Here is a 16,491-nt window from a genome sequence, read left to right as displayed (position 1 = left end):
GAAGAAGAGTGAAGAAGGTTTTTGAGTAAAAAAAAAAGTGAAAAGAAAAAGATTGAAAAGATTTTTATTGTCGGGGGCGCGAGAATAGGTGCAAAGAGTGAAAGGAAGAGCGCGAGAATTGAGAGAAAGTGTAAAGAAGTGGAAGAAATCGCGTGTGAAGGAAGAAAATTGAATAAATAAAATTTCTAGTGAATATTTTTTGGATTAAATCTCGGCCCCCAAAAAAGCGAGAGAGCCGCATATACAATATATATTTCAGTGTGTTCAAAAACGAGTGTACCTAAGTGCAATATTACTCTTTAAACGCTAGTAAAGAAAAGCATCAAGATCATTAAAAACAATCGGCTAAAGAATATGCGGTTTAGAATTTCAAGCTAAAGATTTGATAGTGAAGGTGAAGAAGATTATAAAAGGAAATATATCCTCTTAAAAACGCATAGAGTCGCATTTCTCATTCGAGAAGAAGTCGTCGACGGACCTTAGTTTATGACTGTATGAATATAAAACAACTTAATAATCTTTGCAAAAGATTTTACAACAAGAGTGTCGTAAAAAAACATAAAGCTCTCGTCCTGATTACTCGATAAGTTTACACAGGGTAAACGTATGTAAAAATCATAACGTTTATTCTTTATCACACACAACAGACACAACACAAAAAACGGGGCAAAACTCAGGGCAAAACTGGACGTGGGCAAAGTGTGACATCAACAGTGCACTCTTGGAGGTGACTTTTGCCATAAAAAGTCGTGTCCGTAGACTTCTTACTCTCGTTCACACCGTCCGGGCTGGGCAATCCTGAATTTAACTTGAACTTAAGTGTACAATAGACTTTAAGTAGATAGAAAGAAATAGGCTGTCCTTACGCCAAGGACACGCGCGTTGCACATTTACACAAAAAATAATACACGTCGATACATAAAATAGGACAATCTGTGAAGAAAAATAGAAAAGACATAGTACCGAAAATAGTGAAAAAAGTGTGAGGTTGTGCTTAAAAACGCTTGCTTTGATGAGCCAGGAAGACCCGGGAGAGTTAAGAAAGAAGTTAAAACGGGTGGCGAACAAGTGACGTCGCACCCGTGACTTCGTCTGAAGACGAGAATCTGAAGGAGCAAAGGTGGAGCAGTATTCAAGTGGTGAATAGTGATCCGAGGGTGGCTGGTAAGCTGCCCAGGATTAAGTAACACAGAGACGAGCAAGCCGTCGAGCTGGTGCTGCTTACCAGGTGTGCCAAAAAGCGGGCAAGCTGCGCCGGAAGGGGGTAGCTCGGGCTTCGCGAGAAGGCCTCAAGATTTCGGACGCGACGGCGGCCCTGGACCTGCGCGCTCAGACGCAAGCCCAGCCGGAGTTTGTTGGCCTGGAGCAGCAGCACCACCATCAGCAGCAGCACCAGGTCCAAACAAGTCCGGAACAACAGCCACGTCATCCGCTTCATCAGCATCATCATCACCATCTGTCGAATCACCATCACTCTGGCGATTCGGGGGGTGGGCTAGGCGGCGGTGAACCAGGAGGTGTTGTTGGTGCTGTTGGAAGTGGAGAAAATAACGGAGTACAAACTGCTGTTGCAGTTGCAGCAGCCGAAGAGGCTAGAAGATTGCAACAAGAAGAAGACGAAGATATTACAGAAAGAGAGGACGACGAAGACGACGAAGATCCAAGCTCGCCCGAACCGGACCTTGAGCCGGATCCCGGGCCAATGGAAGTCCAAACTTCAGCTGTGTGCGCTGCAGCAGCCAATCTTCATGCTCTCAGACAGCATGTATTTAAAATGTCTGATTATTGGCAACAGCCGCAAAGAGGACCACCACAGCCATCACCAGGACTCCAACCAAGTCCTCTGCAAAATTCTCAGCACCAACAACAGCAGCAGCAACAACAAGCCCAACAGCATAATCAGTCTACCATGCATAGTCCACTTGGACAGCAGCAACAATCGCAGCCTAATAACGGTACTATTCCAAACGCCAATTTAGGACCGAATACCAATCAGATCCAACAACAACATGCCATGGCCATGAGTCAACAAAATTCTCAAGGTGCTCAACATCAAGCATCGTCAGCACCTACGACACCATCTCCCCACGGAGATCATCAAGGTGCTATCACCTCTTCTATGGCTCAAAGCTTACATAATCTTGCTCAAGCCCAACAAACTATGTCTCAGGCCTCAAGTCCATCATTAACTGTTCAAGCAGTCCAAGCAGCTCAAGCTCTTAACCAAAATCTTGGACAGGCATTAAGTCAAGCCTTAACACAAAATATGCAACAAAATCTTGGACAAACTCTTCAGCATAATCTTGCTCAAAGTCTTACACCAAACTTGTCACCACAACAACAACAACAATTACTTAATCAACCACAAAACTTGAGTCAAGCCAGTCAAAGTCTTCAACAAAACATTCAAAATCAAGCTCAGAATCTGAGTCAAACACTTCAACAACAAGCGCAAAATTTATCGCAAAATTTAGGCCAGTCATTAAATCAACAAACGCTTCAACAACAAGCTCAAAATTTGAGTCAAAATCTCCAACAACAAGCGCAAAATCTTCAACAACAAGCATTAAATATGGCAGGAAGTATGACTCAAAATGGATTAGCTGGTATGAATGTTCCTAATCAGCAACAAAACTCACAAAATTCCATGTTGAGTCCTGGCACTGGTAGTCAAGATTCTCATGATGCTACACTCGCTGAAAAACTAGTCAACGAGCTTCAGGTGAGTTACTTATATTTCACTACTACTGACTAACTTATTCAGAAGTCCGTGAAAGTATTAATCTTTAGCAGAAGTAACTAAACAGATACTTTCTCAGTAACAGTATTTTCTATATATTGCAACTTGATTATCAATAGTCTTATTCAATCTTACAATTAATTATTCTTGAAATATTTCTATTATCTAGTATTTAACATTAACAATGAATTACTAATTTATTGAAAAAACAAAGTTTCTAAAAAATATAGATGATTCAATTCTCATTGAGACAATAAAAATATCAATTTATAAAGATAAAAAATTTTCCATTATTGACAAATGTATTTCTCAGTAAAAACAAAAGACATTTGTGATGCGTAGCTTAATTCATACGGAAATATAAAGTATAGAGACTAGTTCAGAAGGATAATTATTAGTCTACAATCGTAAATAAGTGTCTCAAAGCAACGCAAATGTAAGTCCGGCTTTGGAGTAATGTTATAAACCAAACACAGTGTCTAAGTCCGGATCAAAGACGAATATAGTTAGCTTGATATCTATCTACGAGCCTAATACGTGATTTCCTTCTCTTGCTTGTCCAAACGAAGCAAGCTCGTGCTACGGCAGCTGGTCTCGGAGGACCTGGCGGGGGTGGAGGAATGGCCAACATCAACGAACGCACCCTCGAGGAATGCTGGTCCACCTTGCAGCGAGTGAGTTGAATACTCAACCCGCAATTTCTTTTCCTCCGAAATACACACCCACCGTCAACCTCTTGATTTTTTTTCGCACATTCATTTTTCAGTTGAGACTGCCATTTTTTCAATCATTAATAATTAGCGACATTTTATTTTTTCTCCACTATTATTTATGATTATCAAATGATATCTACTCATATACTTATCATCGTTGCTGATAAATATGTATGTATATGGATAAAAAATATATATATATATATTTGCACGAAGCAAACTTCATTGTATACGTAATTCAATTTAACTCGTAATAAATATTTTTTTAGAATTTTTTATTTACGTATTATCCAATATCCTAGCATGCATTACGCTCGTGTTATGTGATTCGATGTTAATTTTAAGTACATATTAATTTATTGACTTTTTCATGAAAGGAAAAAGATCAATACATCTTATTTAATGATTAAAGACTTATCACTATAAATTTTTTATCAAATACTACTCTAAGTAATATTATAATTATTAATACAAATGGCTCAAATAATTTTCACATAATGTTTATAATCAATGATAGACTGAAGAGAAAGGATGAAAGATTTTTTCATTCTCAGGCTCTTTCTTAATTTAATATGCAGACATTCCAAAATAGTAATCGATAACAATTAATTCTTGGAGATTGTTCGAGGGTGAAAGAACAAATAAATGAGTAGAAAAATAGACTAATTAATTTTTTGGAGAATTATTCTAATTAAAGTAGTAGAAAAAAAAATGAAGTAAGGAAAATTGGAAATCTTGTAAGAATCTGGAAAGATGAGTCTGGAGGAATTGACCAAGAGTGTTCTACCGTCGGCTCTTATGAAAATTTTCCAAGTGGCCGTTGGAAAATGTATTCGAAAGAAAGCGTTACTAACGAGCGCTGAATTGTGTTAGATGGTACCAGGACATCCCTCTCACGGATGTCCGGAGAGAAAGGAGATGGTAAAAACGACTGTGTAAGAATGAAGAAGGAGAGGCAAAAGGGGGGTATTGAAGTAGTTGTGGTGGTTACAAGGTAGAAAAGAAAAGAGAAGACAAGAAAACTCATAGAAAACTTTTAAATTCTCTTCTCGGCAACGAAGCAACAATTTGTTTCGTTAAGTAGCCTACTCTTTTGTTTTCGCGGTTGTACTTTTTTTAATTGTTTCATGTAGGGAGTGAGAGGTTGAAAGGGAAATAAAATATAAAAAAAAATAAAATAATAGAAAGAGGGTGAAAACTAGCAATTCTTTATCTTTTTCTTCTTTTCTATTTCACTCAGCTCTGTTAAAAGCCGTCGCGAGCTCGAGAAGAAACTTTTGGAAAATCGCAAAAACGCACGGCACTGAAAGCCAGTGGCAAAGTTTCTACGTTTCCGCGGAGATTTAATTAAAACATTCACTTCTTTTCACTCACAGTATTTTTTTCAACAATTTTTATTAAATTTTTGCTCTGTTTTTCTTCAACTAAATAATTATTTTTTGCGTCTGAATATTTAATTTCTGCATTATTTAACGACCAAAATAACAAACAACTAAAAAATCAACATCTAAAAAAAAAAAAATTGAACATTAACTTTAACGAATAATTATCTTTAAAAGGGAAATAAAAGTAAATTCATATAATAAATTTGAAATATAATTTTTCCTTCAATTATACAGTAGGGGGTTTACTCTTGGATAAGTATTTTGAATATATCTGTTAGAATTCTGATGGAAGAAATGGTAGGACCTAAGAATCATTCATTTCTTATATTCCCATCTTTATTTCTCGTTTACTTCGACTGGAAATAAAAGCTAAAGGGTGGAACTAATATTCAACACCCTCCCTTACGAATCACCTATTTTTTAAGATGTGCAATCTATATATTATTATAGACATGTGTATTCACTTACATTTTGAATACACAATGGGACTCAATTATTTCATAAATAATACACGGAACAAATTTTTTTACTAAATGTAGTTGCAAAAAGTGCAAAGTCCACGTTTCGAAATTTAGAAGTAAAAATATTTCTAATTGATAGTAACTTTCAAGTTCTTGTAAGTAAACTTGATACTTAAGATATGTCTTAGTAAAGTAATTACTTAGGATAACTCAAAAATTTATTTATGGCAACCCAAAATTCACTGTTGAACAGAAATATTTTTACTTCTGAATTTCGAAACGTCCACTTGTCATTTTGGAACTTACATTTAGTAAAAAAAATCTCTTCATGTACTCATTCAAAAAAATAAAAAGTTTTGTGTTTTTAAACAATTTATTTCAACTCTATAGAATTAATTGATTTGGTTAATTTTAGATAAACAGTTTTTTTCTTATCATCCATGAATTATAGTGTATTTAAAGGATTTCTTTTTAATAATATTCATTGACATCTCTTGAGCTGAACCCCTATAGGAATTGTAACAAAAAAAATGTTATCAAAATACTAAATGTCAATGAGTTTTGTATGTAAAAAAAATAATAATAACTGTAACGATTGTAACAAAAAGGGGCTTTTTTCAACCCCCGCATTCACACCCTCTAGATACCACAGTTATACTCTGGCGTAAATTAAAATCCAATTATATCATCACCTCCAACCCTTTAGCATTTCCAGATCGGTTGTTTTTATGGGATTCAAATGAATTTTTTCTCTCATAAACTCTTATACTTGCTCTAACTATATACACTGACAAGCCAGAAATGGTGATGATGCTTTTCTAGACTTTCATAGCATGCTATCAAGACCAACCCTTTGCAGAAAAGATCAGTAACAGCTGCACGATCATTTGAAAGAACGTAAACCGGAATTTATATCAAAAAAAAATTTTTTTAATAAATATCAAATGAGGATGAAAAGGGGTGAGAACAATGTAAATTGGATAGGTTCTACTCATTGTCTCAGAACCCTCTATGAATATGTGTTAAGAAACATAGAGAATGCAAAAAAAAAGAAAAGATTAAGAATGAATTTCTCACGTAACCCTTTAGTTTTTTTTCTCTAGACAATCCTTCGGGAAGATTCCATTTGAAATAACGGTTAAATCATTTTAATTTAAACAATCATACACACACCTTTTACACTGATGATATTATGATATTAGCTCGAGGTAGAAATTATCTTTAATGTCTTTATCAGAACAATTTTTTTACTTCGATTAGTTTATTTCCACAAAAATTTGTTATTTATTAAAAAATTGACAGTCTTAATTCAAAATAAACTTTTCGATTAAAAATCGAAGCTTATGAATTCGTGTCTTATAGCCGTTACATACGGAAATAAAATAATAACGTCTTATGAGTCCTTCGTCTTTATTCCTCTTTTACTATATACCCCCCTAACTAATCTAACGTTTCTTTGAATTTTCAGTTATTTTCTATGATTCTTAGATCGCATGATCGACTTCAATTTTAATCTACATAATTACCTAAAATGCCATAAAAATAAATTTTCTCAATTTTCTTCAATTAGATACTTTTCGAAACTAATTAAATCAAGTTTTTTTAAGAGTCAAGTTTTGCAATTGTGTTGCTAAAACTCACCAATGAAAAATACGTTTCTGAACTCACATAAAATTTCTTCTTCTCTATTATTAACTATCGTGATTAACTCATTTTACAGATTGAAATAAAAAATGAATTAATCATTGTCAATAATTATATTTAAAATTATTTAATAAATTGAAATAAGTAAACAAATAAAATAGTAGTAAAACATAATCTTTGAAATATTTAGAAAATTTTAGTAATTGAATACCTAATGAAAGTGTCGATAAGAAAATGAATTATTATAAAATGCGTATTTATTTTAGCGTAATTTTTCAATTCCGTCATTAAAAATGATTGGTGAATTTTAACCATAACCTCGCCAACATTTATCTTATCATGGAGGCAAATGTCGGGGCGACGATCGCACTCTCTGGAGTCAACGAACGATAAAAAAAAAGGACAGTACAGCCGCACGCACAACACAAAGAATAAACTCTCCTCTATCACCTCTCTCCTCCTCCACTTCTTCTTCTGGTCTTCTTCTTCTAAGTGCGTTGCAAAACGCGAGCGTGTGGGCGAGTGTACATGCTCGCGGTCTTCCTGGGGTAGGTCACGGCAAAACCACGCGCTCAAGCAAGGCCCTCACTGGATTATTCAGCATGAGAAAGACAGAGATAACAAATCGTGTATACCGTTTCTATGGTGCCCGTGTAGACCGGTTACTTTGGATACTTTGCGGCCGCTCGATGCTTCGCGTTTTGCTTCCAATCATTAACCCAACACTTATATACACACTATCATTAAATTTAATATTCTATTTAATCGATTAAGTGCCCAATTTTCCTATTTTTTTTAACAATTTTTTTTTTCCTTTTAAATTAAAAACCATATTAAATTCATAATAAGTTTTTTTTTGTATCATTCTAACATCGATAAATTGAAAATTCTTGAAGTAAAATTTTTTCTAAATATTCAAGTGGTTTCTATTTTTTGAATTACTTCATTCTGAAAAGACTATTTTTAAATTAATATTTTATTCAATCGATTCATCTTCAATAAGTAAAGTGAAAAATGTTTAATAATAAGTTTGAAAATCATTCCAATACTTGTAACAGAAAGATGTAATTATGTTAATGATGTATTTCACACAGATCATAATTACTTATCACCAATGATTAATTTATGTACTGTTTTGTATTAAAAAGTAGTACAGTATCCATGAAATGTAATCAGTCTATAATTGAAAATTTCATTTGAGTAAACTGTGTGGAATGGTATGGTAAAAAGAATTAATTTCAAAGAGTTATTGAAGCTGAAGGGTAGTAATGATTATAGAAGGAATGATTAGCTGTAACAAGGATTATATTGACAGTAAATATTGGCTACAAAGTATCCATTTGAAGAGCTAAAAATAGTGATATTGCCAGCATCGTATTCCGAACGAAGTAAATAACTCGAATCGCGTGCGTTACGTGTGTCGGACACTCGACTCTGGTACATTGAAACTTGCAGAAATCTCTCTCTTGTGGATATACAGACTCTTTTGCAGCAGCTACAGCATCAGTAGTAGCCTCCCCCTCCTGATGCCAGCAAAAGATCGTTGCCCTTCTAAATATAAGTTTGTAAAATCGAACAACAAAACTGCAGAGTTTTGCTCCGCGGCACTTGGGGGCCCCCCTCTGTATATATTGCTTGGATCCCTCCCTCAACATCCTCTGTTCTCCCTCCTTAAAATACCCCCCTTACCTCCCCTCTACCCAACACCCGCAGAAAGAGCAAAAGAAGCCGCAAAGTGAGAAAGAAATAGTCGAGACAGATGCAAAGAGATAATTCAAAGTGTAACGTTGCCAAGCTATTATTACATCTCCACTTCTTTTTGACTCTTAATTCCTTTTTTTTCTATTCTTTATTCATCTTTTCTACAGTAAATTCACTACTTAATGATAAAAAAAAAAAAAAATGATCGTTATACATTTTTATCCAAGATCCTTTATATTTTTATTGTATGAAATTTAAAAAAAAATTATCGTCATATTTAAGGAGTCTTGGTAACTTAAGGAATAGTTACAGAGGACAAAGACCCCTTTCAAGTATTTTATAGAATCATCAGAAGGGTGATCTTTTAATAATAAGTATTATTAAAACTTTTCATCAAAAAAAATACATAAGTTTAAATATTAAGATATAATTATATATTAGTGAATATTTTAAAATTAAATATTTCAATTTTTTTTTTTTTAATAAATAATATACAGTAGAAATAGAAACAATTTAGAAAGGTAATGATCTTAAAGACCACATTTGATGATTTCAAATGGTACTTGAAATAGTTTTTGTGATAATTATTTATCGTTTAACGAGTCTTATCTGTTTGCATATTAATTTAATTATTTTATAGAACTGATTTAAATTAGTAAAGTATTAAATTCTTATTAGTAAAGAAAAAAAGAAAATATTTATAGATTTTTTATATAAATAAATAAAAGTAATGAGCTGAATAAATTAAATTTCTCCATGAAAATTTTCTAAGAATTTTTACGATAAAGATACTATGTAAAAAGTCAAAAAAAAATTTTGTGGGCCTTTAAGAACGTAGTCGTAGGTCAGGATTCACGATTGAATACATAAGAAAGGAGAGAAGGAAACGAGAGAAAAAAAGGGAGACAGAATGAAGAAGCAGAAGAAGTAAACGCGAGGGAGTAAATGTTGATGTAGTGGGGATATAGAAATCCATGTAAGAAACTGCAGAGAATGGTGAAATAGTGGGGAAGACTTGGCCAAGGAGGGAGTGAGATAGGAAGAAAAAGAGAGATCGAAGCTTTAAAAAAATAATAAAAAGATGCCAGAGAAAAAATAGCACTGATTTGGAATTTAGGTCACAAGAGGGAAACTAATGTTTTTGTTTGGAATTTTTTTTTGATGTACATCTATTTGTTTCAACTGCATCGCAGTTAACTTTGTTCATAAAAATAACGGAATGGTTAATTAAAATAAAAACTTATCATTCATTAATATGAAAATTTAACCTGCCAATCAAGTTAATAAAAATAAAATAAATGAATTTCCTTTTGAATTTTCTCTCTTTTAATAAAGCTAAGTATTAATAAAGTTTTAATTCAAATCTCGCAAAGTACTTTTAAAAAATATTCAATTAAATATTGTCTCACAATTGTGTTCATTATTAAACCAGAAAAATAAATCATTAAACCAAAAGCTAAAAGCCTTGTGTATAAAGTAATATTTAAGAAGATTTTTATATAACTATATATAATTAATAAGAATTCTTTTTCATCCCTTATCAAATTAATTTCTCGATAGAATAAAAAAAGAAAGATTTTATTTAAAAAACATAAGATTTAATCATCTAGGCATCTTGTCGCGCGGGTGAACAGCAAGACCACCTGGGGTTCAGACAAATCAGGAAGTTAGAAAGAGAAAAGAAACTCCTATTCCTCTATATCCCCTCTCAGGACTATCCTAAGGCCCCTCCTTTGACTTAATTAAAAACACCAAGTTCTCTATTGGCCTCTAATCTCACTCCTTACTTCATTTCTACAACAACCCTATAGTAATTAACATTTCTCTAGGATCATAGTCATAAGAAAGTACCTTAAATTCATGCTGAATAAATAATGTACCCCAGAACAGGACCTTCTTCAATGTAGAACAGCCCCTTCTCCTCCCACTCACACATTAGATTATTTCTCTCTCTCTCTCTCTCTACACTTCCTTCAACCTTCGCGCCGTTCCCCACTTCCTCCTCAGCATCCAATGATTCGCGAGGACGCTCGAGCGGTTCCTCTCGAGCGCGCCGCTCGGGCGTCCCAACATTTTATACGGGAAAGACTCTTTAACGAAGTAAGGTGCGCACGCATTGGCCCCTAACTCCTCTTCTATTCGCGCGCTTCTTTTATTTCACTGCACTGTTACGCTTTTTCTTCTTTTCCTCTTACTAAGAGAGGGCGAAATTGTAAGTGCGCGCGCGCTCTATCACGATAAACGCGGGAGGGAAAAGAGTCTAGTGCAATTCGTAAAAACGTCCGAAACTTTTCTAACTTACGGCGCGGGATACGAAATTCAAGTCACTTTTTCTCCCTTTCAACTTATATATCATTTTTTATCGCATCAGTTCATAGTCATTATCAACTATTCAACTGCAATATTTTATTCGCCAAAATTTTATTATTTATTTTTTTGGGAAATAACTTTTTTATATTGTGAGTGACTTTTCTCTTATCAAGGATTGATCAACGGCTGCTTTTGATATTTGTTGACAGTTCCATGACGGACGCCGCCGGGCGTCATGACGCTCGCAGGCGTCAAGAAGAGACTTAATCATCAGTGATAATTATTTTATAAAATATTCATTCATTGGATTACTTATACATAAAATTCTTCAAATTAGTTACAAGTTTTTTATTTTTACTCTTAAGATTAATTTTTTATTTTTCTCGACAAATTTATGGACATCCGGAATTGATTTGAGTGAACGATGAACTCTAACAGTGTGCCATATTTTGTGATCTTATCTCCTGCTACTGCTGATTAAACTATCGTCGAGTAGGAATACACCCACCGATTTTCAAGAGGTGAGAAATTTCATAAAAAACTATTGACTCAAAGACCCATTTCTTTTTTTCTAATTCACAAAAAAAAAAAAAAGAATAATTTACATAAAAAATAAACTCATCAGAATTTCTTCAAATTGTATTATTACTCAATTCAATCACTTTCTCAAATAATTGAGTCTGCTCCGAGAATAAAAAAAAATTTTTATTTAATCACTTAAATTATCTCCCATGGGGGAAAGTGATGCTGAAGTTACACAAGGTTATGGACTCGAATTTCGTCCTTCCTAAGGTGTTCCGCTCGTGGGACATTCCGGAACGAGGACGACGTGCTCCTTCGAGCGCAAACGAAAAACTTGAAAATCCAGATCTGACCCCGGTCTTTTTTTTTATCACATTTGAATTTGAATTTCGATTTAATTGCTTCTAAAAGCCCTACATGTATCAACATTATTCATACAATTTCTTATTTTTTAACTACATTTTAAATGAAATGACATGCAATTAATGACTCCAATTTTATCAATATTGAATATTCAAGATTTCGTATAATTCAATAAGAATAACGCATTTGTTTTTGAAATATTTATTATTTATAAATTACAATTGCGGCGGCGCGAGCGAATCATGACGGAGAGTCACGACCTACTCCAACTAAACTTGCCGGCTGAATCACCGTGGCACGTACGGCCTCGTGCTCTCAGTCTGACGCGTCGAGGCATCATACAAACGTCATTCAACCTTTTACCTTTATTTTTCTCCAAAAAGTTACTTTTCTATTAATGGATTCTTAATGATCCCTATGCTATGTAACTCACTAAAAGTTTACTTAATCATACTTTGATTCAATATATGTATTCTCTTTAATCCTTGCTTTCCTTATTCTTTCAAAAATACAATAAATGAACCTTTCAACTATTCATTACTGTCATAACATTCAAAATCTACATTCTTCTTTTTTCTTCTACACTTTAAAAGGATCCCATTTTGTTTAAAAAAAATTTCTCCATCTATTTTTATTATCTGTCCTATCACTTCAATTATACTGAGATAATTATTATTTATAATATTAGCTTTCGATTAACTTTTATCATTGATGAAAAAAATTGCAAGATATTTACTTCTCCAGCAATCGTGATTATCATTTTAATTATTGTTGTTATTATAATTGACGAAAATTCTTCGCGGTGATTGAATTAATTAACTTGACTAGGACAATGTTTTCTTTTTTTTCAAATTTCGAATAAAAAAAAATTTTTTTAACCATGAGAAAGTGAAAAGAACGTTGATCTCAATGAATAATAGTCTCAGCATCGTTACAAAAAAAGAGCTTCTCGAATTTTTTAAAGAGGGTTTTACGACAAAGGAAAAAAATTGCAACGAGTTTTTTAAGATGACGCGTTACTTGAGTATGGCCTTCCTTCTTTTTTCTCCAACACGGCCATCTTTTTTTCGAGTTCAATGACTCTATATCCCCGACGCAGCGCAGGTTTGAGAGATGTCAAGAGTGTAGGCAGGGTGCAGAGAAGAAGAGAGAGAGTAAGAAAGAGTGGAAAAAAAGAATAAAGAGAAAGATGGACATAAGTAACAGGGAGAAGATGAAGAAAAAGATGTGGAGAGAGAGGGAGGCAAGCAAATCCAAGGCAAGAATGGAGAAATAATAAAAAAAGAATGAAGAAAGAAAGAACAAGTGTAGGAAGAGATGAAGAAAAAGAGAGAAAGCGGGTACAGAACGTGGCAACAACGCAAATGCAGAATGCACGCTGACATAAAACTTACATATATGCAAGATGCAGCATCCAACGTTCTTTCCTTATACATTTTCCATCTCTCTCACTCATCGTTGTCGTGAACATGAGCCTCTGGCGAACCTTTCGCGACCGTGAAGCCGCCCTCGGCTGATCTTAAAAGTCACTTTCCACTTGCTTATAATGTCTGTAACCGATTCATTCAAAAATTATTTTTTTCCCTCTAACTCAAATCGATTCTATTCCACTGATATTCCACAGTGTGCATTAAAATATGAACATTTCTTTAATTATTTATTAATTGCCAATTTCCTTACATAACTAATTCATCATCGTAACATTTTTAATCTATTTTTTAATCTAAAAGATAACTCTTGCTTCATTTCATCGAAAATTTATATTACCATTCTTCTTCTTCTTCTTCTTTTGAGATGAATTTTTTAAAGTCCTTAAAAATAATCACTTTATTTCATACAAATAAAAACGTATATTATTCGACGTAAAAAAAAGTAAATTATTTGATATAAAAAAAGAAATTTATTCCAATTTTTTTACCGATAAAAATAACTGAATGATATTTTTCATAATTGATGACCTTGACCAATTGATTATTTTTTCAATAATGAATAATAAATAAAAAAGGATCAATGACCGAGGCTATTGTTAGTTGGAAAATGTATCCGCGAGACTGCATTATGGGGGAGAACGAATCGAATGATAGGGGAAAAAAAATGATAAAAAAAGAACGAAAAAAGAAGGCCGTTGCTGGCCTGATAATCTTTAATTTATTTTAATGACGCCGAGGCGTGACTCGCCGTGGTACAAGCGCGGAGAGCTCCGGGGGAATGCCGGCGTCGCCGCCGCCGCGTGTTGTCGGAGGTCAGGTTCACCAGCCGCACGTTGCTCTCCACCATGAGAAGAAATATGCATGCGGGTATTTGCACAAAATAAAAAAAAAATCATCTTCAATCCGAAAAAGTCCATTTTGATTCCAATGAATCTCTGATGAGAAATAATTATTATCAATTTATATCATTGACAGATAATTAATTAATTCGAAGATTTATTAATCTTCAATAAATCTGTCATAGAATCATAAATGCAAAAAAAAAAAATATCTGATTATAATTTTTTCCCAAGGAAATCAATAAAAAGTGATTTAAAAAATAAATAAAAAATAACAAATATTCATGAATAAGAAATGCTAACGGTATAAAAAAATTAATCTGCATCTTATAATATGTGAAGAATGTTTGTCATTGAAGATGCATTGAATAATCATCAGAATAAATGCATTAATTGAGAAGCAGGAAAATTAAGCGGAAAAAAAAAATTCATCATAATATTGAACCTCATATGGACTCTTAATGAATATTTTAATAGCAGAAAATGTTCATTGTTGTAGAAAATATGTTTATCAAAATTATTGCGCTGTATGTTGGCATATAAAAGAGATTGAATCACGTCGCAGATGGAGAGAAAAAAGGGGGACGAACGTGAGATGATTTAACACAAGAATTGTATGTCTCTGTTGTCTCGAATGTGGACTGACCACAGACAAGATCATTGATATTGTCTTACCTCTTCGATATATACATATATATATATAAACACAATATAAGTGCGTATATAATACGAGAAACAAAGTAAACATCAGAAGAAAGAGATAGTGTATGGTATAGAGAGCGTTGTCCGGGCTGTTAGCATACGTTTGATATGATAAAAGGAAAAAAATGTGTGTGTGTGACGCGAGAGACCCACAAGGTTACTGCCACGAGGCAATAGACCCTTGCCTTATTCAAGTTTCTCACTCTCTTTCTCTCAATACCTCTCTCTTACGACCTCAGTATGAAGGATTGACCCAAGTAAATCATGCAAAAAAATATTCAAATTCATTTTCTTTGTTCGAAAAAAATTATTTATATTTAATTCATCCGTTTAACACAACTGCAATGCAAAAAGTCAACCGATATCATATTATTAATAAAATCAATTGAACATTATGTGTCCTACTTTTTTACAATGATATACATTTTTTTTTTGTTCATTTCGGGAGTGCATTAAAAAATGCATTGGAAAAAATAACTCAAGGTTATTATGAGTTTAATGTTCTATATCTATATTTAAATTGATATAAGCGGTACAGTAGTCGTGTCTGAGACTATTTTAATCCAGTCATCAGCTCGAAATGATTGAATTAAATATTTAGAATCAATTAGAAATTTATGGGATTTCATGGATGAATCTTTTCAGTAAATTGAAAAGAGTGTAATTTAGATTGTGATTCATATGAAATTAAATAATAGATTGATGAATCACCTGAAATAAAATAACGTGAGATTTTTTTAGATACTTAAATAGATATTTCTGTTTAATTCGATTCAAAAATAATTCAAATAATATTGATATAGAATTCCAAGTGTATGATCTTACTAAATATAAGTGTCATATCTATTGCAATCGTTTTTTTTTTATCTCAATTATGAAATGAAACTAATATGGATAAAAATGAAAATAATAATTATGAGAAAGAAAAAAATAGAAACGAAAAGGAAATATTGAAAAATATTTGATTTACCTTGAAATTAATCAAAGTTTCTTTGTTGATGAAGAAATGTCGTGATGAAGAGAAATACAAGAAGATACGTGAGAGTAGCACGTGAACGGACACGCTCTCACGCGACACGCAAATGTAAATCGCATCTGTATATATCCTAGATCCAAAAGTCGTTGGTCCCGTTGTGTTGTCTTCTCTAAAGAACGCGGAAATTGCATTGCGTGTATCAACAGGAGGTAAAGAGATGAGAGGGAGTAAGAAGAAGAAAGAGAAAGAGATAGGAAGAGATTCTAAAAGCTGAGATACAAGACACTACAGTGTGTATATGTAATGTATATATACATTATATTATAATCTACCATTTGATATAGGTTACCAACTATCATTCTATACCTTTACTTTTCCTAAGCAAGAAAGTATCGAGAGAAAGATAAAGGAAGGCTTTAAGTGCACGCACATGTGCTCTCGTGTATTGTAGACGTATGAAGAACATGTACGTATGCACATAAATATGAATATTGGCTTATAACGAAAGTCGAACGACTCCCGAGAGTTCTGAGCCCTAATGTCTTTTAGTCACGAAAGATCCGGATTGCCGATGCGCTATTTTTGCGATCCTCCATTAAGTGTATCCATACTTTTATTTACTAAATTACTACTTTCTTTCCAATTAAAATTATTCATAAACAATTTTTAAAAAAACGTTCAATATTACTTATCAATAATAATTCA

The 16,491-nt window shown here is 33.3% G+C and overlaps 1 protein-coding gene across 14 annotated transcripts in view; it reads left to right on the top strand.

Annotated features, from left to right (window-relative positions):
• Nucleotides 1-297: 297 nt before the first annotated feature.
• dati (datilografo) overlaps nucleotides 298-16,491 on the top strand; it is a 48,146-nt gene continuing 31,952 nt past the window's right edge. For 11 of the 14 annotated variants that reach the window (XM_035095620.1, XM_035095627.1, XM_035095623.1 and 8 more), the window contains exons 1-2: nucleotides 298-2,722; nucleotides 3,310-3,414. In XM_035095620.1, the coding sequence (XP_034951511.1) occupies nucleotides 1,703-2,722; nucleotides 3,310-3,414 (1,125 nt within the window). In that variant the 5' untranslated portion in view covers nucleotides 298-1,702. The remainder of the gene's footprint in view (nucleotides 2,723-3,309; nucleotides 3,415-16,491) is intronic. The other 3 variants (XM_035095630.1, XM_035095629.1, XM_035095622.1) reach the window with 2 other exon arrangements.

The sequence above is a fragment of the Chelonus insularis genome, unplaced genomic scaffold (genome assembly GCF_013357705.1).
Source record: "Chelonus insularis isolate UGA/USDA-ARS -01 unplaced genomic scaffold, ASM1335770v1 contig_135_pilon, whole genome shotgun sequence".
In the NCBI taxonomy this organism is placed as follows: Eukaryota; Metazoa; Arthropoda; class Insecta; order Hymenoptera; family Braconidae; genus Chelonus; species Chelonus insularis.
The sequence above is the reverse complement of the archived record's forward strand: the minus strand, read 5'-3'. Positions and strand labels throughout refer to the sequence as shown.